Source organism: Syngnathus floridae, chromosome 8 (genome assembly GCF_059516105.1).
Source record: "Syngnathus floridae isolate MCC-2025c chromosome 8, RoL_Sflo_1.0, whole genome shotgun sequence".
Classification (NCBI taxonomy): domain Eukaryota; kingdom Metazoa; phylum Chordata; class Actinopteri; order Syngnathiformes; family Syngnathidae; genus Syngnathus; species Syngnathus floridae.
In genome coordinates this window covers 1,075,258-1,102,602 of record NC_142420.1, presented here as the reverse complement: position 1 = coordinate 1,102,602, position 27,345 = coordinate 1,075,258, and the positions used below count along the sequence as shown (strand labels likewise).

The following is a 27,345-nucleotide window of genomic DNA, read 5'->3' as shown; positions in this document are numbered from 1 at the left end:
GATATTTATAGGCTCCGAGCGGCGTCTCTGCTCTGGATTCAGAGATATGACTTCAGTGAGAAATCAAACCCGCATTTGGCGTCGTCGAGTTGGGAACCGGCGATGGTGGGAAGTCACGTGCGGACGGACGGACGGACACCCGCCCGACCCCATCGGAGGCCACGGCATCAAGGCTATTAAAATAACTGTGGAAAAACAACATCATTCAGCGGGGTGATAACGCGCCATTAATTGACTGAGCCTCCAGAAATGTCAGAGGAAGGACTAAGTCGCCTAACCTTTGGACAAGAAAAAGGCCACCGACTTGTCATTTCAACTGAATGGAGGGAGCGCTTACTTCAAGACATTGGGCAAGGCGCTGTTTGATCCTTGCTGATTGCTACATTTGGTCACGTGAAACCTTCAAAGCTCAAAAATCGATTCTCTCAACGAGACATGCAGGAAACATCGATGATATAATGGTCAATGGCACTGAATGAGTTCATTGTTTGACGCTAGGTCTTGACGGCTCAACTTTCAATTTCAGGGTTTTGCCGTTGCGGCTGTGCGTTTGTTTCATATTTTGAGGATGTTTTGCCGTCTGCACGTCACGTGGGCTTTGCTTGGGAGGGTAGCCACGGCAACGCAAAAGATGAATGAAAGAGCGGCGAGCGCGTTATCCCGTGTACCCAGGAGGTGCACGGCAAACACATTTGATTCATTTGTTTGCTCAACTGGCTCGTTTTACAACAAGGCAACAATGATTTACTCACTGGAGGCCCTGGTGTGTTGCTCTTCAATCAGAGCACAGCCGTGGTGCCAAAACAAGACGGAAGAAATGACAAGCATCCTAATAGTCAACTTCTGAACTCATTCACTGCCAACCCAGTTCATAGATATGACGTCTCGAACCGTCAATGGAACCGAATAAGTGAATTGTTTGACGGCGGGTCTCGATGGCTCAACTTCCTCCCGTGCAGATTCCGTGGCGGCCCAAATCGATGTCAAAGACTCGCTAATCCTTTTTCGCAAAGACAAGCGGAAAAGCGAAACTTTCATGCTCGGAAAGGATCATCTGCTTAAGGACGATCCGTGACTCCAAATTAGCGTTGCTTCTCCGCCGGACGGGAACAGCTTTCCCTTTTCTTTTTTTTTATGAGGGCCAAGGCATTTTTCTCATGCACACTATCGATTCAACCTATAGATGATACATGACGGGCTTGACATTTACAAATACAATGTGTAAAAATGGCACACGCAAAGTTTATGGCAAAACAACAAGATAGCGTATAAATGTCAGGGAGGAGGTAAGAGGCCCGCTGGGGCTGCTCCACTTGCACATTTGTTCTTGGGATCTGAGGCCCAACTTGCAAGCTTTCCAAGATACAAGCCGTTGTTTGAAGCATACGGCGGGCGGGCGGGCGGACGGCGTTACGGTCGGTGACAGTCGAGCAGCCGTTTCTGCAAAGCAAGAGAATGACAAAACTCTTGCCATCAAAATGCAATCCAATTTTGGTGTGCAAGGTAGTCCTGCTTTCATTTTGGATGTGACTCTGTTGTGTTTTTTTCTTTTCTTTTTTTTTTTAAAGGGCATCGACGCCAACTTGAGGCTAATCAGCACCAATCAATGAAACAAGAGCAGCGTGGGCGCACTTTGCCTCCGAGGAACAAAAGGAAGAAGGCGAGCGAGCTAGCGAGCGAGCGAGTCGGAGCTTCAAAGTGAGACGCTGATTGCCACCGAGGTCCTGGAGGTCTGCTTCTCTTCATCTCAAACTTTTTTTTTCCTTTTTGATTACCGGCTGCCTCCAGATGTACTGAACGTTAGCGTTTGAGTTGGCCATGGTCTCACACAACGGTTTTGTTTTGGAATCTATGGAAATGTGTGAGCGTGTGCGTCAAATGCACATTTGGGCACGGAATTAGGCACGCCATGACGGAAGGCGTCATTCGCTGTGGGTGGAGGCGTGACTCACTGCTACTTTGTTGTTGTGGCCATCCTCATTTGGAGTACGGAGCGAGGAGTTGAAGCGTTCACATCTTGTTTGCACACAGCCAGCCAGCCAGCGCTGGGGATAAAGTCAGCATTTTGGGCTGTTGTTGCCCCAACCAACGTTTGTTTTCAACGGCACCATCCGCTGAATTTTTGAACAGCCACGGATCATTCTTTCATGTTTTGGGCCGGCGTGAGCGAGAGCGGCGCCTTGCGAGCTGGCTTCCCTCCGCCTTTGCCGCAGGCTCGGGCCCTCGGGGTAAATCTATTGCTTGCCATGTGTGGCTAAGAGGGGAAACAAAACGCTTCATTCCTTCCAGCATCCTTTCAGCTGGAAGCACTTTTTAAGTCACTTCCACTGGCTTGTGGAGTAAAAGGATGAAACAAGATTTGTTTTTTTATTTGGTCATTTTGTGATGCGAGAAAGTGGCAATTTGTGAATGGTTTTCTTTTTTATTTATCACTAAATACTTTTGTGTTTTTGTGATGTAAGTCTGGCATTGTTATTTATTGTATTTTATTCTTATTCCTTTTTTCTTTCTTTTATGTTTTCAATATGTTCGAAATAAAGACAAATCATCATCATCACCGAGGCAATGATTCAAAAAGAAACAGCTACGTTTAGTGTTGGAAAGTCTGCGGAATGCAAAAATTGCTGCAAAGACTCAAGGAGACATTCATCAAAGCGTGTTTTTGTTGTGCAAAAATGAAAATTGCACTGTTTTTTAGAGTAAATTGTTTGCTTTTTAAACAGATGAAATCAATCCTCTTGTGAATATTTTGAATCATGACCTAAGTTTTTTTTGGTACAAGGGCACAACTTTTTAGTTACACAACCTGAGACAATGAGAAATAAGTACAGCAGCCACTCAAGAGGGGGGGGGGGGGGGTTGAACCTCCTCCACACATCAGGCATGAGTCTTATCAGTGCTTTGACAAGTGCCTTTGAGTGATTACACACACTCAAAAGCTAGATGATTACACCGTATGAGTATATTATTTTCCGCAATGAAAAGTAAGAGTGTGCGCAAGACTTATTTTCTGTGAAAGGCCATAAAAACAAAACATGATCCATATAGATTTTTTTCAAGTACACTACGGCTTTCACTCTCATGACGACAAAGGGAAAAGCATGAAAGCATTTTCCCTCACCATGGCAGCAATTCATCCGGCCCGGCCTGGCTCCCAAGCCAAAAAGCACAGTCCTCCTTCCTATCACATGATGGACAACAAAATGTCCGACCTCAACATTTGTCTTTTTTACTTTAAAAAGCAGAATTCCATTTTAGTTGCCATGAAGAGGTTTTTACTCTTGGAAAAGTTGCCATCCTTGCTGCATAACTGTATAGCACTCCCACTTGAAGTTGCCACGTAAGAGGCTAATGGCGTGGGCTAAATTTCTTGAAAATGGGCCTTTAATTACCGAAAGAACAAATCATGCAGCAGCTCACATACGTCAACATATGCTCCAACTCTACAAGAACATTTTGGCTTCTAATGCAAGCCGCCAATCAACACACACGATGCTCACACATGCACACACAAGTGTTCCGTGTGCACTCTAACCTTTCAACTTCATCGGTCATTAATGTCAGAAATGATTCCCGCGACACTGCCGGAACAGCCATTCCCCCCTCCCCAAAAAAAGATGACATATTAATGCATGGGTGAAATTATGAGGTAAAGAAAATCAATGAGCAGATATACGATAGGGGCTTGAGTGTTGCGGCAGAATGTTCTCTCAGGAGACGGTGTACATTTCAGAAAGTCACAAATGTAATTAGCCTTTTGCCTTGGGCACCCGCGCCCACACTTTGCACACTCTTTTAAAAGTCACGTAAATCATGCCGAAGTTACAAACTTGACGGCAATTCTTAGAGTTGCTCTGAAAGTCAATATTTGATTGTTGTTCACCCTTTTGGAAACATTCCTTGGTAACACGTCAAGTGATAACATCCAGATGGTGCAGCAAATTGGCGCTAAACATACCAATGAAAAGTAGAAACGCCCACGCCGGACTCGTCTTTCCACAAATATATATACTTCCAGGATTGTGTTCTAGGAAAAGAAAAGAAAAACAACTTTTCGGGCCTGAGCGCACTTGTGGAAAATGGCACAATCAGAAAACGTGACAAACGTGAACATTTTGAAAACTGCTTTATATGTCCAAACGTTTCTTTTTGCACTTTTTTGTCATTGGTTTTTGGAGATGTTTTCGTTTCTTTCTGTCACACATTGTTTGTTTGGATTTTTGGACTTACGCTATTAGTTAACCGCATTTGTAACATGACAACAATTAGCAAAGCATTGTCCGTGTGCGTTAACAATTGGCTGCCCTAGAAGGAATGTGGCGTTACCCTCCCCTCCACCCGGTAGCCAAGATCAATTAGGACAGCCAGTTCTGTGAAATTATCTGCGGAAGATGAAAATCAGTCAAAAGGCTCATTTGTTTACGGACGACGTGGACCTCTCTTAGTTGGCATCATGAGGTTAAGCGTCTTTTAGCCGTGACGGGCCCCAACAGACGCTCCTTTGTGTCTTTTATATAAGGGCTTTTCCAGCCACATGCCTTCTAATTTCCTCACTTAAAAAAGAAAAGAAAAAAAAAGATTCACAGCCTGACTTTGGACTCAACCTTTTCTAGATTGCTGCTGTATGTATGTCACGCGTGTGGCAGCAGTTGATTCGGAGCACAGATTTTTTCTTTCTTTGGAACACTAACATCACAAGGTTTTGTCAAAGTTATTGAAGGTCAAGTCAATAAAAATAATGATAAAAAAAGCACCTCTCCCTCAAGTCATGGTCGAAGCATGTTTCGCGCTTCTTTTCAACAAAAGTTTAGCCTGCTGATATTTCCATGATCTTTCTCCTTAAGGCAGTTTGTGGTTGCTCATCTACTTTGAGACAAGATACAACAAAAGCATCTTTTTTCTTGCTGAATCCGCCACGAGGAATCAGCTGCAAAGTCTGGCAAGCCTTTGAAATGGGGGGGAAAAAAATAGCAACAACCGGAGGGAGGATGCATGGAAGAAAAGTTCAGAATCTGGATTGGTATGAGACTGGGAAGCGGTTCTGCCGCTTATAAAATAATAAATGAAATAAAAATAATTATAATGTGGTCAACTTTCCGTGTGGGCGCTGCGAAGCAACATTTGAGAGGGGTCATGTTTTTTGGCTGCGTTTCTCAAAATAATTATATCAGTTTCTCCTTATAATTTGAATTAGAAATCTGATTATTTGTGGTCAAAGTGGGGGGGGGGGCGAGAGAGAGAGAGAGAGAGAGAGAGAGAGAGAGAGAGAGAGAGAGGGAGAGAGAGAGAGAGAGAGCGCATCATCGAGTCGTCCGCCAAACTCAGAGCGCGTGCAGCCAGCATCCACGCAGGACAGCAGCGTTCTTCTTCTTCCACCCGTGGATTTTATTGTCGTTATTGTTCTTACGGTCTCAGTGCATTGGATTCTCTCCACATCCACATCACTTCTCCAATCGTGTCGCCTCTTTTTTGGTGTGGAATCACTCTTCCTCCCATCGCATCTCTTCCCTGCCCTCCTTCCCCGCGAGCATCATCCTTCCTCGGATAACTTTTCCGCCCTGAACCGAACCCTAAACAGGTCCCTTCCCCGGTTCGCAGGTGATTGGTCTCTGGGCAAGGGAAAACAAGGGGTCTGTTTCATGGGGCGCGCGGCGGCGTCGTTTGGAAAATGCTCCGCAGTCGGCGTGTGAGCGCCCCGCGGAAGCAGCCGGGATCGGAGTCGCTGTCGTCGGCGCGAGTCTCTCGGTGGTGCCGCCGCCGCCGGGGCGGCCAGTGAGCGGCGACGATGGGGCGTCCCGCGGCAACGGCAACGGCGGTGGCTGAGCTCGGACGGCCGCGTCGCTGGAGCGGCGCCAGCGGAGGCTGGCTTCGGATCACGCTCCTCTCCCTCCTCGCCACTTGGCCCGTGGAGCAATTGCGCGCCTTCCCGTCTTCCCTCAGCGACTGCCAGACGCCCACCGGCTGGAACTGCTCGGGTGAGCATCAGTGCAAATAGAAGGACAGGGGGATGCATGGATGCATACATGCATGCGTTGCGTGGATGCTCCGGGCTTTGGTCGATTTACTTGGGATTGGAAGATCAAATGTATCCGCATATCTACTGCACATGTAGGCTTCATTATACCCTGCTGTTTTTTTTGTGGGTCAAAATGTCTTGGCGATTTGACTTCTGAAATTTTGTAGAGACGTTGCAAGGATGGGAGCTTGATAGCTCCTCATTTGAATGGCTTTAAACGCAGCTAGTCACCAACCCGGCGTATGTTTGTTGGATGGAAAATAAATGCTAAAAGCCGACCCATTAGAATTTTTGGTAACAAATAGAGGGTGGGGTCAAATGAGCATTTTTCATGTCAACAATTAGCAGCAGATCATATCGAACATTTTTGTTATGCAAAACAAACTGATCAGCTTGGTCACATAGACCCATAAGCATTTCTTTAGCCGTAGCCTATAAAAAGAAATGACAGTGGGTCACATTGACCCATAAGCATGTTTGCCGTAGAAAAGAAACAAATGAACTGGGTCACATTCACCCATGAGTATTTTGCGTGTATTAAAGTAACAAATTAGTCGCAGGTCGCCCAAGAGCATTTTTTTTTTCCTGTAGTAAAGAAACAAATTAACGGTGGGTCACATTGACCCGTGAGCATTGTTAGTGTAGCACGATTCCACTGCGCTGCGCTGTGCTGAGACAGTAATAATTTGCAGCCCACAGCCGGCCGGCCGGCCGGCCGCTCGTATATTTCCCCTGCTGCCCGTCGCTCCGAGTCTGTCCGAAGCCTTAAAATAGCCCCAAGCCAATTACACGCCACGCCACTATTGATATTAGAGCTCATAAGTGGCGCACGTCAATAGGACTGGATGACTTGCGAGCATTTCCTTCTCCCCCGTGGCATGATTGTTATCCCAGTGCACATCTTCTGCAAAAGCTTGTAATTGGATCTGGAAAGTCAGAATGTTGCCAGATCAAATAGCTCATGTGTCCATTTGGCCAAGAGCTGAACAAAGTGAGCAGAAAAAGTTTCCTTCCTTACACGGCTCGTCCTCATCACCGCACTCGTTCTTGTTCATCTTTTTCTTTTTCTTTTTTTCTTGTGCTGATTGTGATCAGCGGTAACGATTTGTCGGTAATGACTGTCGATAATGGTGCACATCCTGCCCAAATGCACGCTCGCCACCCTCCTCACTTCCTTTCACACTCGTGTGCATTTAGACAAAAGCTTTTATCCGACACGCCTTGCGGAGGTAGGCTTGAGTGCGTGCGTGCGTGCATGCGTGCGTACGCGGGGGGGGGGGGGGGGGGGGGGGGGGGGCAATGCGCGCACACGCTCGCTCCTTTGCATTAGAAATGACAAGAATTCGTTTGAAAAATAAAAATAAAAAATAAAATAAATCAATTACATTTGTACAAAAGCCAAACGGGCATTTTCATAGCAAATACAAACTCAAGCACTTTGAACTTTTCACCTTTTTGTCCATCTGTCTGATTGGGGCTCATTTGGGCAAATTCCTGTGCTGGACTTTGGGGTCCAAGAATTTGCCCAAAATGGCCACTTCCAACCAAGATGGCTGACTTCCTGTTCAGATTTTGACACGGCTCATGAAGACGTCTCAGCTTTCTGGATAAAAAGACTTTTGACGCACAAGATGAATGCGGCTGCGAGCGTTGAATGAGACTCGCCTGGAATGAGATGAAGGGAGCTTGAAATGGGATTGGAGTTTGATTCCTGCAACGTTTGTTTTGCAATCTTGACGGCTTCATTCAAACAAAGTGTCCAAATTGCATTTGTCACATTTTGCTCGGCAGATCGCTCCACTTTGAGATTTGGTGGAAATGCTTGTCGCAACGCCCCCTCAAAAGTCAGCGCGACATTAAAAGGGCCGTCGTGCGTGCACTTTGTGATGGCGTTTGCTTGGTGCGCGTCTTCAAGTGGACATATTACGGCCAATGTCTTTTTGAATGGCTTGTACACAACACGTTGGGTGTATGGAGTGTGTGGCCACCTGTCAAGTGTGAAACTACGCAATCAATTACAGCCAACCTCCTTTTTTATTTGCAGTTCATCCATTCAACCTGTTATTCACCGTCAATGTATCTTTTGTTGGCATGCATTTGTGCTTATTTCGCGTGGTCCTAATTTGTCACAAGACGCCAACAAAGCCCGCAATTAGCCATGAGCGAGTACCGGTCCCAGGTATTGGGCCGGTACCGTTTTTATCCTAGCTATGATTTACTGCAAATATTCGGAACCTGGCAGCGAGCCGGAGATTGGCCGCAGACCAATAAAGCGCTATCATGTTAAAGCCAAAATCGACATTAGCAATGTAAGCGAGCTATGTTGAGTCGCTCTCGTTGAACACAACTTTGGTCCAACTCTTTCTCGGAGCAAGGGCAAAGGGGCGAGGAGTGCTTTTTGAAGTGTCGGCATTCCAACTCCAATTATCCTGGATTATGCTCTCCTTTTGGATGCAACTCTGGAGATGCTGTCTGACTCTCATGCAGCAAAATGCTCCAATATGTTCACTGGCTGGCCGGCCGGCCGGCCGGTCGGCCATTAAGTGTGGACCGCTGCACGCACGGCGCTGGTCATTTAGCGCTTGGATTCATTAGAGCCGTCTCGCAAAACAGCTGCCTTCTGCTGCTACAATCAATGCTAATGAGTGTGGCCAACAGCACGAGCGCAAATATCAAAGTTGTTGCTTTGGAAGAACAATTGGGTCGCGTATGCATGTCGCGAATACATATGCAAAGGTGGATTGTTTTGGGAACTTTCAATGGTCTTGCAGAAAGCTTCAGCATATGCAGGATATGGGAAAATATTTACTTGTGTGACAACATGATGTCTCAATAAAGGAATAAAGGAAGGCGGTCTCCATTGTGATGGCATTGGCCAACTTTACATCATCCGCCTGTGGTGGCCTCGCCGACTTTGGACGCTTCGATCGTGGACTCCAGCTAGTCTATTTTTGCTTTTGCAATGCCAAGGATAGTGTATGTCTCTCTTGAAATGAATTTGAAAGGGCTGAGGGAAGCTCGTGGCTGTGTTCACACCCACAACAGCGCAGTCACGTACAGTTGCACGTGTCTGTGAATACACCCCCTCCTCCCCCAAAAATTTACTTTACTGAATCATGGGAAGAGCTCGACTCGCTCGAGTGTGACGATCTAAAAAATGTGTTGCCGTGTTATTAGGGAAAAATATTGCAATGCAGCAGAGGTCAAAAGCGGATGCCTCATCTGACTGCTTGTTGGGCTTTCATGATTAATTTACTCGGCTTAATAATTCATCAGTCCAATGCCGAAAAGGGGTTTGTGAAATTCCAGGTAGGTCGGCGGCGAAAGATGCATTTGGCTGACAAGCGCGAGTAAGTGCTTCTCTTGCCGTCTTAATCGTCGGCATATAAACATCGGCGCTTGAATATTTGATGTTTGTCGGCTTGTTTTCGTTAATTATTCAGTTTACGGTAACATCCTCCTGCCGAGTGTAAACCTGCCGCCCTGATGACACAGCAACCCGTAGCTCAAAAAAAAAAAAAAAAAAAAAAAATTAAAAACAACAATGATTTGGCTCTTGTTTAAGTGCTGCTTAAAATGAAGTCCCGCTGTTTGCGCAAGCACGCCAACTACTCACCAACAATAGTCTCGTTTGGGTCACCACTGGAGTTACTCGTACCTGACAAATGAAGCCATAAAACTTTACAACTTTGCCAATATAAAATGCGTTTTGAAGCTGCGTGCACAGTATGCACAAAGTACTAAATAACAGACGCGTTTGGAACGAGAGCACGTTTCAACACTGGAATTCAGGCTTGGATCAAAAAAGATCAACTACGGTAAAACCCAACAATACGGAAAACGGCTATTCCGTTCTTGGGATGATTTTGAGAGGTTCCTTTTGTGTTCCTCTGCAAAGTGATGGACATCAGAGGCCTAGCCCATGTCAAGCTTCACACGGCAGCCAGTGTGTGCTCCCGGAAGGTCATTGTTGATTCCACGCTCCACTGGTGTGGCTCATATGTCTTTGTCTCCACATTCTTCAGTGTCTGCTGAAAGGCAAGCCCTGCAAAGCCTGCAAAGCCTGCAACCTGACGCCTCTTGGCTTGTTTTTCTGCCCGTTACAAATTGCTGTCACTTTTTTGTACTCCCAAGGAAATGATGAACCCGACCGACTCCATGCAAAACTCAGATGAGAGATAAGATATTGAAACCATGGTGCTGGGGCGGGCGGAGTGTGTTTGTTTTCGCACAAGATACCGACACTGGAAGATGTGCACCATTTGTTTTGACAATAGAAAAAGCAAAACATTTTCCTCAGCTGGAATAACCATTGACTATAATGCAAAGGATGTCACGGCGTATCAACAATATTTTGTATTTTCTTTGCCAGCTAACCTTTGGCAAAATAAGTGACGGCCAAGACCGGTCAGCAGTCTACCGCACAACATTCGTGACAGCACTCGTCCGGTTCATTCCGTGAGGTTTCCGAATTTGGAGTCAAGAAAGAGTGAGAAGGCTGCTACCAGAATGATGCTGCAAAACGTTTGATGGTCATCATTTCCGACTCACCATATTCTCCCTCGCAAGACTTTTTTCACACAGCGGTGAAATCAATGCGATTGCCGGAACACATTTTGCGTTGTTGACGTGTGCGCTCGACTCGGCTCGGCGCGGCGCGGCGGCAGCGCCGGGCTCCCTTACTGCGTTGATGAATCACATTTGATTATGAAGTGGATGCGCTTGCCAGGCGATGTATAATCATGTAAGGGAAGGCCCGGGCGGCTGCAGGCTGCCGTGCTGTGTGCAACATCAAACCCTTTGACAGGTACAATAACTAAACGCTCGACTGCAGCATTATGTAAGAAGATTGATGCTTGCTTATATCACAATACAGCATCGTATATTTTATGGGTTCATATAGTAGGCCGATGTTGTGTGATCTTTATATAGCCAAGAGAAATGCGTTACATCAAAAGCTTAGCACCAAATGAAACTGATAGGATTCCATATGGCACAGTATTCTGTTGGCAGCACCAGGTGGGCATTGGTTTTTCTAGAGTGCTTTGGATCCATTTGGCAATTTTGGTTTTTTTTTTCTCCACTCTGCCCCACTGTCCTACGGATTTCCTCAGGGGTCAATGTTGAGGCCACTGCTGTTTTCATTGTATTTGTTTCACAGTTTTAAGAAAACATGGTATTTTCTCTTACTGTTATGTGGATGACCCGCATATCTCCAGTTGCTTGAAATTGCTGCTCTTTGCCTGCTAACTGCAGCTTAGAGGAGGGAAAACATATCTTCAATTCCGGCCTCAGGTGAGCCATCCAGGTACTACCGGAGGTACCGATGAGTAAGCGTAAAGGATCGACGTCAGTGCTCTTACAAGAGTATTTTTTTCACAAGCATCTATACGTACTTCTAAAGTTCAGTGGTGAGTGTGCCTACTTTTGCCACCTCTGCTTAAAAGTATTTTTCTTTTCTATTACTGCTGCTAGCTTGACTGCGGAAGGGATAAGTTGCAATTGCGTGCAGCTGAGCAGTGGATGGCCTTTAAATAGTGGACATCATCTTTTGACTTTGTGAGATTTTCATCCTTTGAGAGCTTTGTCTCAGCCCAGACACTCCAAGCGCCTCTTAAGTCTGCGCTCTTGACTCAGCGACTGTATATTTGCTCAGAGAGCCCGCACTTTATGGTCATTCACGGCCTTGGCAAATTGCAGGTTGATTTCGCCATCGGTCTAGCCCGCTGCGCGTTTATGACTGCTTGGTTGTCATGAGTAGGAGGTGTTTTTTTTTTTTTCAAGTGGTGTGAGTCGTGCTTGTAGTCAAAGGAGGCTCGGAGGAGAGGACTCTTAATATCTATTGTCCAAAGACATCTATAAAAAGAAAATGGCAGATCACCATATTACTTGTAAGGCGGCCCATGTGAATGTTCCTGCGAGCTGGGACCGATCTCGTGCAGCTCAATGTTAGATTGCTCTGTTGTACATCCTGGTAAATGGTGTCTTGATATTTCAATTGAAACTTGAATCATAAAGCTAAAATATCATCGCACAATTATGTATAACAGTCAGTCTATATGATCTGTATACGTCTGTGGTCAAGCATTTTTGTTTTTAAAAATTACTCATTCATTTATGTTTCTTTTTCATCCTTTTCATTGTTTTATACGTATTTATTTTAAAAATAAATCCGCTGAAGGCCTCCGTATATCCCACCGAGCATTTCCGTGTGGCAATAATGAGGTGCTGTAAAGCGGTCACACCACCCTGAAGCTCTGGTCCACACACTGGCTGTCAAGGACAAAAAAAAAAAATACATAATCCTCCCTCATCGCTCCTTTCTCCCCATATTGTGCGCACACTCGAGGTGTTTCACAAAAGGCCATATCAGGCAAGAAGATACATTTGCAATAATGCCGGATAAGGACTCCAAAGTGTCTCCCTGAACACTGCGCACCATTTTGGAGACTTCTCCATTTCAGCTTTTTGTTTCCTTGTCAACCTCCCAATTGTCCAATATTTGCATTCATTCCTATTCATGCCCATTCATTTGCATAACGTGTAATTTCACATTTAGATGCAAGATGATACCGGAACCGATTTTTCATCCGTGTTCAACATATTTTGTGTGCTCGTGTTTTGTTGATTCTTCCATTTGAAAGCGCCAAACATGTTTATAAAATGGAGCTGTCTTGTCGTCTAATTGAAAGTCGCAGATGACATGCACTGAGTGCAAAATCATCTGAATGCTATCTCCCAAAAAGCTCGGCACAAACAAACAAGGTTTCATCTGTTCCTACGGGGACTCGGCGGCGTGCGTCTCGAGAGGATAGCTGCAGTCCCTTTAGGTTATCATCAAGCAAATACTAATCAAACTCACAAAATATAGATCTTGGCTTGGAAGTACACAAGCAGAAAATAATTACAACACGCCTTTTCATCTGAAGGCTTTTCTGAAGAGCTGGCATAAACAGGCTATTCCGACGCCGTATTATTTTGTGTTTTAACAATGGAAGGGAAGATCGGTTCAGGTAGCCCAATGGCCTCAAGCTCAGTCTGCACATTCCGACTCGTCTTGCTCTTTGATTGGATTGGGGGGGCTTTGATGGCGGCGCCTTTGGAGATTTGCCGTTGCCGCAAGAATCGCCTCGAACCCCCAGGCCAAATATTCATCTGGAAAAATGATATTATGAATACACCTCAAAAGCCGTCTTACGCTTGTTTCTCATTGGATTTTCCCTTGCCAGGTTTTGACGAGCGAGACACGGACCTGTTTTTGTGCGACACCAATACGTGCAAGTTTGACGCCGAGTGCCTCAGAATTGGGAACATGGTGACTTGCATTTGTGACTTCAAGGTAAGACAAGCCTGCTACTAGTATTTGCTTTTCCTTACTTTTTGGGGCCATCAGCATGTTTTGCCACTTTGTTGTTCACACGGGATGCAATTTCCAAGTAAGAATACTGTGACCACTGTCACATGCTCCAAGTGTGACTCTATAACCCCCGCCCCCTCCCTCCCCTGTTTTTGCCACAAGTGGATTCAAACAACGGCTCTGTTAAAGCTCTATGTGTGAACCCCCCAGAGAGTTGTGCCTCATGAGGGAACAGAGATACAAATGCTTTGTCTTGACAAGGTGCCTAAGCGCCGCTAAAGTCATCTTTCAACAGAACCAAACCTTTCAAGTAAAACACGTTTCATGTGGGACATGGCAGTGCGCCCAAATCGAACATGCACATTGCAGAAATGGGTCACTGCGTCGTGTATTCCACAGGGGCGGGCACTTCAGGACCAAAGGCCACCAAACAAAAGCAGTCAATCGCAAAACAAGGTAGCTGCATGATAGACCCAATAAAAACGATCTTCAAATGGATTTGCTGCTCTGTTATTCACATTTCAATCTTTGGAGGTTAGCTAGTGTCATATCATATACTTAACGACAGAGGCTAGGTTTCACTCACATGGTATCCTAGAAGCCTAAAGTAAAAAAGTTGCCATGCATAAGGTCCATTGAGCCCAATGTATGTTCACTTGGATATTGTCACCCGCCCGATCTATTTGAGTATCCGATCAGATCGATATGAGCTCTTCGTCAGTCACAACTGGTGCAGAGGTAGATCTTTAAGTGACGTTTACGCAGTTGGGCCGGTAATACGAGGGCCTCCGTTTACTAGCGTTTTTTTTCCTTCTTGTGATCTGACAGCTCATCTGTCCGCTTTAAAAATCAAACCTAGCCCGAGAGCACAAAAGCACATCCATATAAATGGAACCTGGCAGGATTCAAACAATGCTCCAGATTAAAAGAGAAAGAAAGAAAGAATCGATCTTCCTCAGCCGAGCGATAAGTCCGGAAATCGGCCCGATCGAAAGCCATCGTCCCGATCGGAGATAATTAGCCCTACGGAAAGCGAGGCGATGGTCCGCTTTTATGGCTTCTTGTGAACCTTGGTGTCGCTGCCGCCGCCGCCGACCGGCGTACTCTGCCAGCCATAAACAACCTTGACACTGATGAGACCCAAGACTGAAAGGAGCTCGTTAATAACATCAATTCTAGAAACCATGCTATTCTTGATAATGGCTCGTACTTAACTTTATGAGCAGACCCATAAAAAAAAAGAAAAAAAGCAGCAAGCTAGTCTGCTGACTATCGATTGGCTCAACGTTTGAGATGCACGTCTTGAGATAAATGAAGACGCTAAGATCTGTCCACGTGACACCATTTCTCATCTTGTTTTTCCTCGCCGACGCCGGCCGCATTGGTCACCTGCGTTTTATCTCACTTTTGTTCTTCACCAAGATCAACATTAAGCCAGTGTTGCAGATAAATGACATTACAGCACCATTCGTCTTGTGGAGATTCCGTGCCGATAATGCTCTCAGGGGGTCTTGTGCAATCAGCAGAATTATTTGGGATACAACACATCTAAGACCCTGTATTTCAATTTTTACAATGAATTTCCCTGCATGGTAAGTCAACCAAGGTGGCCATGCTCACTTCTCTTCTCGAACGTGATCAGGTACAAGGTTTGCCGTACGGACTGACGACAGAGATCCGATCCGATCTAATCGAGGGTCGTCAGTTCAACCAGTTAAGATGTTTTTGGAAGGGGAAGAAAACAGCAACACAGAATCGCTGACAGTGTCGTTGACTTTGAGACGCTAAATACGATATTACCCACCATTAAACATTCCAAGCGCTTTCATTTTTTATCCCTGAGTCGTTTCATCCCTAATATCTCCTATTAATTTGTTTCATATTCTGAATTCATCTGTGGGTGAGTGTGCCCCATTTCTTTTGCATGAACAAATTCAGAGACATCTGACGGACTGAGTGAGGAGAGAGTGAGTTTGATGTAGTGGAATCAATGGAGGTCATTCATTGCAAAGATGAATGAGATTCACCTCACACTGACTCCCGCAGCACTTTCTTCCCCGAGAGCCGCGATCTTGCGGCGTCGCTGTCCTCTAATGGGAAGCTTCTCGGACTTTCTGCATCTGGGGTAACCGTACACGGGTGAAATCGTATTTCCGAGCAAGCCTCGTAACGCTAGCGAACGCAGACCTCGCCACTTGATGGGAATTTGGTCTAATCTATTTATTTTGCGTACTAGAACTTCATCTAGATGAAGCAATTAAAATTGTAGTTCACATAATCACATTGCAGTTCTTGATCAAAATAGCTGTTGGGAAATTGTGTTGTTGCTGGTTGACTTTTTTGTAATGTCAGGTCATGGTGCTGACTCCCAAAGCGGCAATTGAGTCTAAAAATATGTGCGTGTGTGCGCGCTCATGGACCAGCAGAGCATTCAAATTAAAAGTGTGCACTGTTGGATAAATGGGACGTTTTATTGCATTGTTTAATCATGCTTTGCGCTCTCTTACAAAACGGAGATAATCCTTGTCGTACATAATCACTGAGCATTTGACATGATGCATATTGTACATGCATAACTTTTAATCTTTTTCGCATGTGCTTTCTATATTGCGGATAGAACAGTCAAATAACATGCATGCCAGGTTCACTGAAGACTCTCTGAATCGTTGGTACTATGTGCCGTGTGACCCACGCCGGCTGGGATGTCGCCGAAAGTCACATTAATGAGGGCAAGAAAATAGAAAATGGTGACTGGATGGTCTACAAATGCTGTTAGCAGCTCTCAATTGATTCATTTTTCAAGAAAAGTCACTTGCAATAGCGTCAGTTGATGCGGGGAGGGATCAAAACCACTCAATGAACAAAAAATACAAAAACAATCAAACTACAAAGTAACCAAAACACACGTAAAACAAATCCATCTCAACAGCAAACATAACACGATGTGACGTGTGACAACAACAGCGGCGGCGCTTGAAAGAAAGCAGGCAACTAAATACAAGCAAAGTGACCAGACAACGAGGAACACCTTGAGACAACCAGCCGCACCTTGAGACCACGAGGCACACCTTGACCAGATACGAGTGGGAGGAGTTTGCTCGACACAAGCAACAGGTGGAAATGGAAAACGAATGAGTAGACATCGCATGGAAAACTCCCCAGCAAAACTAAATCGATTAAACTTGCTTAAAGTTCAAAAGACAGTTGGAAGAGTAGAGCCGATGTTGAGCTTGTGCCACCTTCGGCTTCTTGTGTCAAAACTTAAAATCCGCAAATATTGTTTTTTTAGATGCAAAGACAGTCCAGCAAAAGATCCATTCCCAAATGAACTGCTGAATGTTGAAAAGAAACATGTTTAGTTTGTTTTCTGCAAGCTCGTTTGCTTTTATGGTCTCAGATCAATATGCCTGGAAGCTTTCAAGATTGATTGGAAATTGACTTGTGAAAACAAGACACATTCCCGCTGATTTGAGGCCAGTCTCACTGCGTGTCGCAAACCGTTTCAATCCCGGACGGTCCCGGACTTGCTTTTACGGACAGCAAACAGTAAAATGACAAATTAGCACGCAAAATTATAAAACTGGGTGAAGAGAACTTTGCTCCAACATGACTACTGCAAACTACATTTGACCTGTTTGTGTCCATTTCTGATCTGCACAAACGGTGAATCCGCTTCCGTTACCGATGTGCTGAGTGTTTTTGTCCATCCGCACATTCCCCAAATTTGAATATCCATGCGGAGCTTTGGCTTGCGGGTGGATTAGCCAATTTTAATTTATGTAAACCCTCTTGACTTTGCAGTCAGGGAAAGTTGAACGGGAGCTTCTTTAAACATGACTCCCGCGTGTCCTTCCTGACATCCTAATCCACGTTCAGCATCTTAATCTGCGCTCGTTCGGCCACTCTCGCATTTCCACAGATACAATAGATGGAGTGATAGAGGCGACATTTTCTGCGTCTCCTTTAGCCGTGGCCTCCATTCCCTCTGAGCTCCGGGTCTGAAATTATTTTCTGAAAGCTTTGTAATGTCGGGGTAGTGATGCCTAGATGAACGAATGTCTCTTGCACTTCAAAGAGCTCACGGTGGTTCTTGTGACGCTGAAGAGGATGAGTGGAAGGCCAGCGTGTCCTTCATATTTCATTGAACAAAGGAAAATAACAAACAAAAAAAAACGTACTCATGCCGGTAAGATCGTAATAATTTCCGAGTGCACGCCGATCCTCGACAACATAAAAAAAGAAAAAAAAAGAACACATTCGCCGGGTTTATAACAGCTAATTTGAAATCATAATAAAACACCTCCTATTAAACAGTTTCACGGGCTGATGGGGATAGCAGCTTCTGATGCAGACCTCATTCCATATATTTGCATTCATTTAACATCTTTTTATCTGGACTGAGTGTTTGTGTAGCTGCGAATTTATTACCTGGGCCAGGCCCGTAAAAAATGTCTCGGCGAGGAGCATGGCAAACACTCACCTCGGATGACATTGCGCTGCGACTACTGGGCTCTTTTTGGAGCTCCCAAACGGCTGTGTGTCAGGAGGCCGCCCGCTCCATTTGAGGTGAGCGCTAGAATGGTTACAAAAGACCTTTGTATCTGGAATAACCCGTAAATCGGGTCCCTCGTATCTCTACCGCTAAATCAAGAATTCATTTATGTAAAATCTGTTTTGTTTTTGACATCCTGTTTTTCTTTTTCCCCACTTTCCACTAATGAGCAGCGTAATTAGGTTGAGTTACAATACGTGTGTTAATACAAGCAATAAAAGGAGACTTTTCTATGATGAGTTTGTTCATCTTCATCTTTGCAACAATAATATTTCAAATTAGAATGGCAACACCTGCTTGTTTCATCTTGGACAATCAATTTGAAAACGCTTCAGGAAGCTAATCAAGTGTTGTTTTATTGGATTGATTCGACGACACAGAACATGACTCAAGTCACCGAGTGGATGCATTTGAGAGGCGTTGAGTTGACTCATAAATCATGGCGTGCTGTTGGTGGACGCCAGATGAGGTCAACACAGCCAATCGTTTCTCATCAATGAAGGCAGAGCGTTGTCTTCTCACTGCTTCTTCCCGCTGTTGACTGTGCAATTATCATGACTTCTTTGATTAAACCCTTTCTCCCGTGATTAATTCATTCTATAAGTTACTCTGTGAAAAATCCACTCCAGAGCTCAAATAGCGGGTCTGAATCTCCAAGCAGCAAACATATTTGTTCGACTCGATTGGAAGTGTCTGAGTACCGTTGTGATGCAAGATTTTTTAAGTTTTCCAAGCTATCGATGATGACGCAACACCTATAACCAGACATTGACAATACTAAAGTAGAATATGTTCTTCGAAATACAACATGTTTCAATTCATGTGTATTTTGGGCACATTAATGGCTAATCCATTCATTTCAATAGGGAACACTGATTTGATTTGCGATCGAAGCAAATTAAACTTCTACTATGTCAATGGACGCGACCAAGAAAATTCACTCCGTGAATGCCCCTGGAAAGTTGAGCAAATTGCTCTTCTTTGCTCCCTTGAGGCTCGATTTAGCGATGAACATGAAATTGATCATGGGTCAGCCATTTTTATTTGAGGAAGACATTTTGGGTGAATTCCAGGGCATGTCCGAATTCTTTCCGAGCTAATGTTCCCGAATGAGGCCCAATCAGTAGCGGGCTTCCTTGACAGATGGGCAAGACTATATTGCAAAGCATTTTTTGCCGACACCATCTAATGTGGGCGGAACGTGGCGTCAAAGCTGGATCATTTCGAAGACTGCTTGTGAAAACAGGTGCTCAGGGCCTTGTTCATCACTGCTTGCCTTGCGGCTTCCACTCTAATTATTCTCCAGTGATGGATAGGGCAGACGACAAAGACGGAGAAGGAGGAGAAAATTGCGGCGAAAGACACAGCAAGTGTGTCAGCTCCTCCGTGACTCTGAGCCGGCCTGTCAGACACCATTACAGAAAAGCTCGTCTCCCGTGACTTGGCCGGGGAGATTCCGCGGGGACGAGGGGCCCGGGTCCTAATCAAGAAAAGACTGCCAAAGCCATCAAACGGCAGAGGCGCATGCCAGACAAGCTCCTAGCGTCTGTCGCCCCCATTGCTCCCAACCTGTCTATTCTTCTGCCTCACTCAAACAAAGGACTCACCCTCGCCGGTCCCCGGCTCTCGCTCGGCCGCTGTGACTTTGTCTCCGCATCCGTTGTGATCAGTGTTTGGAAACAAGACACCGTCGAGGAAGAGTTTGTCACTTAGCCGGACAACACTTCCAATTCCTCTGTCGAGGGAACCGGGCCTTGGCTTAAGCTCTGTGACAAGATCCGTCGATACGCAGTGTTTGTCTTTTTTGCTTGAAATAATTGGAACTGAAAAAAAAGGCTGAGATGATGATGATTGCTGACCGTTACAGCAGAAAGAATTCCCTTTGTGGGGCATCGCTTGTTTCCCACTGGGAAGAAGGACGAAGGCCAAGCCTCAGAAATACTACCACCACGACAACAACTTTGTTTAAAAAGACACATTTCCCCCATTTCTTGCCAAAGCACGAGATGAGAAGCATGAAAAGGTTCTCGCCAAGGCAGTCTAGTGTTCCCAGTAATTGCCGTAATATTCATAATCCTGCTGACAGGGAGGAAAAGCTGTTTCTCACCGTGTTCAATTGATTTTGCCCTGTTTAATGGTCTATTTGTAGGCCAGCGCTTGGTACATTCATCCGTGTCCTCATTAGGGTCACGAGTGATCTGGAGCCTATCCCAGCTGACTTTGGAACGAAAAGCAGGTTTCACCTTGCGATGGTCACCAGCCAACCGCCGCTGGCCACATAACGACAAATCCTATTTCATACTCACATTCACACCTATACTCAGTTCTTCAATTAATGAGGACCAGACTTGGAGAAGACAACAACACTCGTGCCAGTCTGTGACCAAACTCGTGAGTTACCATACTAATACTGTGTGGTACAACTCACACAACAGACGTCGGGCAGAATATAATTGACTGATACAAACATAGAACCAGACTAGTAGTACTGAACTATAGCCAGTATGGAAGCAGACAAGTCCAAGACTACAAGCGAAATAGAACCAGACGAGGATCTGGCTCGGACCAGGACCAAACTAGGAAGCGATTAGCACCAGACATAGGTCAGTCAAGTGGAAGACAAGGACCATACTAATCCATCTATCTGTTCTCTCAACTATTTTTCATCATAGCAGATAAAAAATACATTGGTACAAGAGTAGAACCAGAATGGTTACAAACGGGACACCAGGGTAGAATCAGGCTAGGACCAGGTTAGAAGCAGAATAGTGACAGAGCCAGACCACAGCAAGACCATAGCCACAGTCGTAGCAGACTGGGATCATGGATCTCAGTAACCAAATGAATTCTTTCCATGCATGTTTTAGAATGCGGTCACATTTTAAACACCAAACCTTAGAATTTAGAAAGAAATGGACGCGCTAATCAAAAGCCCACATTGTTGTTGCTGTGGCTCAGTCACTGAAGCAAGTCCTCACTTTTGACACAACAAAGACTGTTTGTTTGGACTTGCGTATATAGAACATTTGGAATTGGTCACCCCTTGTGGTGTTCTTTCCATAGAGATTGTTTTCACAGTAAAGTTGATGACTGACTGACCTTTCGCCTGTGAAATGTCATCCATATTCGCTTCTAAATAGAGACACCATCAAACATTGAACACAATTTTTCCACCATGGCCCAAATGAACTGCGTGAGGTCGTGCTGTTCTTGCTGACATGATAGGCCAGATGGTTAGTTTCATAAAACGCGCTCACAAATCGAAATTGCTGATAGAAGCTCATTTAATAAGGACGATGCTTTGTTTTGAAATCATATATTTTAGGCCAAGTAAAAAAACAAAAGAAAATCCAAAGAAAGCATGATTTGTTTCCAATGGAAATGATGCGTGATACAAATTCTCCAGCAACTGCCTCATGACTTCCTGAAGCCATTTTTATGTACAGTATATAAAACCATCTGCATTGCAAAGTTTGTGTCCTTGAACTTTAATCACTTTGAATGGACATTATTTCAAGGTTAATGGAGTACCTCGAAGGCTTTTACAAGACTGAGACAGATGGACATCCAGTCTTAAAAAAAAAGAGAAAAAAAAACACCTCTGGCTACAGCTGTGGTCACACTGGAGGTGCGCTGAAATGTGAGCGTTACGAGCCTCGTCAATGGACAATTTATTGCTTGCCTCATGCGTTATACTGCACATAGTTACCTAATACACTGGGGAGTAAGTTAAAATTAATGACGGTAGAAAGGTGGAGATCATCTCAACTCACATGGAATGTCATTTGGTGTTTCTTTAAGCTTGTCAGGGCGGAAGAAACAATCAGTTCACATGTAGATTTGGTGGAACATGGCAGCTTGGGAGGGATGGGGGGTGTTTCATTGTACCATTCCAAAAACAACATTGCAGAACTCGTTTTGGTCACAAATGTCAGTTGATTTGTCTTTGAGATACCGTGTGCAGTCTTTGGGCCCGTCTCGACCTCCAAAAGTCTCGGATTTGTCTCCAGCCCCGATAATGTAACCCAATTCCAAAAGGCTCCTGCAGCAGGACCTGCTCCAATCTGAGGCCTGCAAGACACAAGGGGCCGTCTCATGTCTTGAGCCACAGGTGATGGCCGCCCCGAGACGTCCTTGTCGGAGTCGATAAAGCCGTAGCTTTGAGAAGCGCCGTGAGGCGTAAGCGAAGCGTGTGTCCGGCCGACTCGAGAGGACTTTGTAGCGTGGAAGAGAAAACGACGCAGTTGAGAGCGAGCGAGCGCACCGAGGGGCTCATCAGAAGTAGAACGTGCCGGTGCGGCGCCGCCTCCTATCCTCCGAGGCTAGCCCCACTTTTATGGAGATATTTATTATTGATAGAGGTGGATGATAGCCATGGGAGGAATTGCATAATCTAGAGCCGCCTCTAATGGCTCCAGGAAATGGATCGGGCTGTCAGTCAGGCTGCTGTGTGGATAAGGAACATGTGTGCGTGAAGCTCTGTGTATCTGTTTGGCTAGTGAAATGATGGCGTTCTGGCAGCCACAGATGGAGCCAGTCACTCGCAGTGCTCCATACGCCCTTCGCCGTGTTATTTACTATCAAAAATACAAACGCGAGAAGGGCATTAAGAGCCGCGGCGAGGGAAAAGAAAAATGTCCGAGCTGTCGTGCCAAGAGGAGGCTTGAGCGCAATTGCGCTTTCGGTCAAAGGGTCACGGCGGAGATATGAGGCAGCCTTTATGACTTAAATTTGCAGATTGTCTTTCATCACTCCCGAAGGTAGTCGTTTAACGATAGCACTTGCAATTTCAATCTATCAGTCCTTTTTCTCCAACTGCGCTCAGTTTGTGCCGGCTGACTTTGGATGAGTGCCGGGGTACACCCTGGACAGGTCACCGGTGATTGGGCGTCCAAACGTGGGAGACCGCAGAAAGACAAATAGGCTGCAAGGGTCAATCTGGTATCTTTCAACTTGGTACATTCAGAACCAAAGCAAGAACAATCGGCTCCCTCGGTGTTATAAATTTTAGTTTTAGTTGTAAATCGTTTTTCGTAATTAGCATCTTTGTGCTTTGAGAACAGTTCTACGCTACGTGATATGAAACCAGTTCATTAGTAGTAGTGGTGGGCGCCCCCGTCAAGAAAAGGTTAGTATGGTCTTGGAAACTAATCTTCCCCTGTGCGGTCTCCCTGGACCCAAAGAGTTGAACAAGCGCTGGGAGCACACGTGAAAAGTTGAATGCCCGCCCAACTGAAACATGAAACGACCTCCGCTTTGTCAGCTTCATTAAAAGCGAGCCGCTTGGAGTTCATCTCATCACCTCCATCTCCAGGATGGTTTCTCGGGTTGGCGGTGTTAGCGCTTCGGGATCAGTGCCTCGCCAAAGAATGTTTTTGCAACTCGGGGAAATGCCCGAAAAGTTGTTGCAGAAATTCTTTCTATATGCCACACATGCTGATGCAGCGATAGCGGCGTAGCCAAGCATTTCATCCCCCCGTTTTATGTCAGGGTAAAGCCTGGGAAGCTTGAGCGGGAAAGTTCCCAAGAGTGTCCTTCAGCTGAATAAAATCTCTTTTCAGCAGTTCTGAGCCACTGGCTCTCCGTGTGTAGGAGGATCTGCGAGCCTGCGGGCCCACATGCGCAATGAGCCAGCCTGCTGTCAAATTGCAATTTACTATTTACTTTGGCTTTTCTTAGATGCTTTTTATTCTTTTTGAATTCACGTCGACGCAAATGCCATCCGAAAAGAAACGCTGGTGAAAACGGACCTTCTCGACCGGCGTGAGGACGCGTCGCCCCGCAACGCGTTGCCAGGATTCCTAATTATGGATGTGTAGTAACGCCATTGCGAGTCGCCGGCAGCTTCCCGCACAGATTAGTTCAACATCAGAGTCATGTGAACGTCTTGCGGGCGTGTGGCGGTTCATTAGGAAAAGTCAAGGCTGCTAATTTGCGTGCTCACAGCAGGCTGTTGTTGCTCGCTTTTCAACTGCTTGGCAACATTTCTGTTGTACAAAAGCTCGGGCATCAGAAATCCTTTGAGTTTGGCCTCCAATTGGCCAGAGAACACCTTTTTCATTTTTTTTTAAATCACCATGGACCTTTACCTCAAATTGACTGGGAATTCGGCCATTTCGGGTGAATCCTAGGCTTCATGCTTTGTTAGACAACATAAAGAATAAAAATAAGCTAGTTCCAGACACCAGCTCGGTGATGAACATGAAATTGGGTTGCCACGTCTATCATAACAAGACGCGTGAAAACGTGTCAAGGACTCGTGTCGGAGATTGAACAGCAGGCCAGCCAATTTCTAGCTTCTTGCAGCTTTAATTGCCGTCGCTGATTGCACTTGCGTTTTAGCTGCAGCTCTTCTTAATCCAACATTTACTCCTTCACACTTTCCCTTTTCCACGCAACGTTCTCCACATAAATGATTTCTTTTGTCAGACTGGTGTTTGGCCTGCAACACAATGCAGCCACTTGCTTGCATTCTTCTGAGCCACATCGCTTTTGTGATTTGAATTGTCTTCCCTCTGACTCGTGCGTCTGCATTGTGTGAGGAGAAAGAACGTACGGCTCTTGGCTCCACTCTCTTCTCGAAATTTCCCTCATGTGTACATGCGAAGGGAAGGTAGAACCACAGCAGCCCCTGCAGGAGACTCGATGAAGACATCAAATGACATCATTGATGCAAAAGGACATGTGGCACCGGAAGCTTAAAGCGTCGCCAACCGCGTGATGCTTGCAGCCGCGCTCATGAATCTTCTTCACCTGCCATGTTCTTAGAGAAGTCGCCGTGCGCTTGGCCAGCTTTGGTCACGGCGAACGTGTGGATCGATGCGTGTGTGCTCATGTGTGTGTGTGTGTGTGTGTGCTTTTTGCAGTTCCTAAGCCAGCAGGCACATAAGGCCGTGCCATATGGCCCTGGCCAATAACCCCCACTTCCCTGTCTGGAGAGAATTATAGAAGATCAAATTCTCCTGCCCTCTGTTGATCCCGCCACCCCCTGCTTAATCCCGCCCCCCATCGTCTTTTTCACCACGCAAAATTGGTGAAGAAGTGCTTGCAAACTTGCATAAGCCAAAGTTGGGAAAGATAAAGCGAAATCTGGTGTTGTGCAGCTGAGCTTTATTTGCATTTTCAGCCTCTGGAATGAGCTGCGATAAGGATGCCTCGGAGGTATCAGGCGTCTGATTCAACTTTTGCATCATGAGTATCGAGCCCAAAATGATCAAGATTGTCAGGAGGCAAGACAAGACACTGTTATTTTCATTGCGTTTCCTACACGAGATAACCCGAGGTGCTTCGCGTCATTAAAAGTTGAGGCGCGACGATTAATCGCATTGATTATTGATGATGGGTTGACGAGAGTGACACAAATGCGAGTGCAGACGTGAGATCCGAGCGCCGCGTGGCAGCAGTGAACTCAATTTGTATCGCCGTTACAAACGAGTGTTCAAAAATAACTCGGTTACGCTACAAGAATGCTTTGCTTGAAATCAGGTTAACTAAAGAGCAGGATGCCTGCCTGCTTGATCGGATTGTCCTACCGTCACATCAGTCAAAAAGATGCCTGATACAAATACGCATTTGTAAACTGAAATTGATTTCAGGTAAAAAAAAAAATGGACATTTTGAAAAGAAGGTTGAACAGCCAAGATGCCCATCGCATCAATGCGGTGCTGATCGGATCATCTCGCCAGCCAGCCAAAAGTCAACTCCAAAGTGCTCGCTTGACAAGCAGCCGCCGCGTTACTCTCGAAAGCAATTGTGAGAAGCGTGCGAATTCACGCTTTACATCACACACTTTGACGATGAAGGTGTGAAAGAATTCAATGTTGCGTAGCCATCAAGAAAAATGCAGCAATCAAAGACGCCCGCGCTTCTGACACAGACTATTACACGGACAGCTTTGTTTCTATTTTGGGATGGGGCCCGGATGCAGTACACACGCGAGGAGTACAAAGATGGCAATGGCAACAAAGGGCAGCCTAATGAATACTGTGATAACAAGGTCAACGGTATTTGCGAGGCATGGCAAAGAGCGGGGCCAGATTTGAGCTGATTTTAGCCGGCCGGCCAAGACCTCGAGGGAATTTGCAACAAAACAAGGCCAGGTTCATTCCGGGCGATGAACACAACTGAATCGAAAACCAACAAACAGCCCGAAAGGACCTGAAACAACACAACAGATGATCCCGGTTATCTGTCGTAGCGTAATGTTAAAAAGCTATTTTGTTTTTAGCACGCTCGCAAGATTTGAAGGTAGCCTCGTTTCACTAATCCCTACGCCAGTCGCCGCTTTGTTCCAGCTATATTTTGAAATATATTTGGACTGCCTTAAAATACGCGGACGATTTTGCATCACGCCTGGCACGAGCGCAGGTTAAGAGGCAGGCGAGCTCGGCGCTAAGCTTTTCCCGGCTTCTTTGTGGGCTGGCCACGTCTTTTCTTCTTTTGGAGCCCATTCTCCATCGGCTTCCGTGGCCCCGTTTGGTCTCGTTCGCGGTGCTGCTCTGTTTCTGTTTTTGTCTCCCCTGCGAGCCTGGTGGCGCTTCTTTGATTGCGGCGAGTTGGTCGGGCCGCATTCTCTCTCTTGGTGGCCTCCCGCAACACACGTTTGATATTCTCTTTGACTTTGATTAGCCTTCATTCTTGTGTCTCCCTTTGCTCCCCTCAGCCCAATTTTGCTGAGCGTTTTTTGGTCGGTGGTACTTGTCTCCCCTGCAGCCTGGCGCCTTCCAACATCCAGTGGCTTTGATCAGACGCAAGTGTGCTGTTTGGCTTTCCCACCTTCCACTCCTCCTACTGCTCTTGGAGTCTTTTGTTGTGCAGTTCATCTGGACTGTTGTTGCTACCGCGCCGCTTGAAAACAGTGTTCGTAATTGATCGTTACGATGCGGCGGGCTACAAAATGAATGCGGATCTTGCCGTACGGGCAAACCTTGGACCATGGCCCCAAACCTCGATTCAAACTGCTAAATATTGTATTTATCAATAAGTTTGGATGTGATATAAACCGTATCAGCCCTCGATTGAATTGCACGTGGATTTGACAATGAGTGTTCACCGCTCAGTAGGTGTTCTTGTCTTAGTTTGCAGTATGAATTCTGAGACTTTTCAAACTGGACGATCAAACCATCCAAGCAACTAAAAAAAAATAAAATGTTTCTGAACAAACTGTTTCTTTAGATATTATGTTCAGAGGAAATTCCTGATAAGCGGGGTCTGTCCGTGTAAAAAGCTCGCATTTTATACATCTGGGAAGAAAAAGAGAGACAATTTAGCCCCGAGCTAACAGATTTCACATCAGTAGCTGGGAGCTTTAACAGACCTCAAAGTAAAGAAAAAGACAATCCGGGGCCTCTTTGCTGTGGGAAGCCTCCAATAAATAAGCCTCGGTGTTCGGACGACATCGCAGCCAGAGACTTTAATTCA

At 45.6% G+C, this 27,345-nt stretch overlaps 1 protein-coding gene and 1 long non-coding RNA gene across 2 annotated transcripts in view; one reads left to right on the top strand and one right to left on the bottom strand.

Moving 5' to 3' along the window:
- LOC148393803 (uncharacterized) overlaps window positions 1-27,345 on the bottom strand; it is a 64,702-nt gene that overhangs the window by 20,004 nt on the left and 17,353 nt on the right. The window lies entirely within an intron of this gene.
- tmeff2a (transmembrane protein with EGF-like and two follistatin-like domains 2a) overlaps window positions 5,308-27,345 on the top strand; it is a 50,122-nt gene continuing 28,084 nt past the window's right edge. Inside the window, exons 1-2 of the mRNA XM_088383967.1 lie at window positions 5,308-5,975; window positions 13,246-13,355. Coding sequence (XP_088240093.1) covers window positions 5,786-5,975; window positions 13,246-13,355 — 300 coding nt within the window. The 5' untranslated portion in view covers window positions 5,308-5,785. The remainder of the gene's footprint in view (window positions 5,976-13,245; window positions 13,356-27,345) is intronic.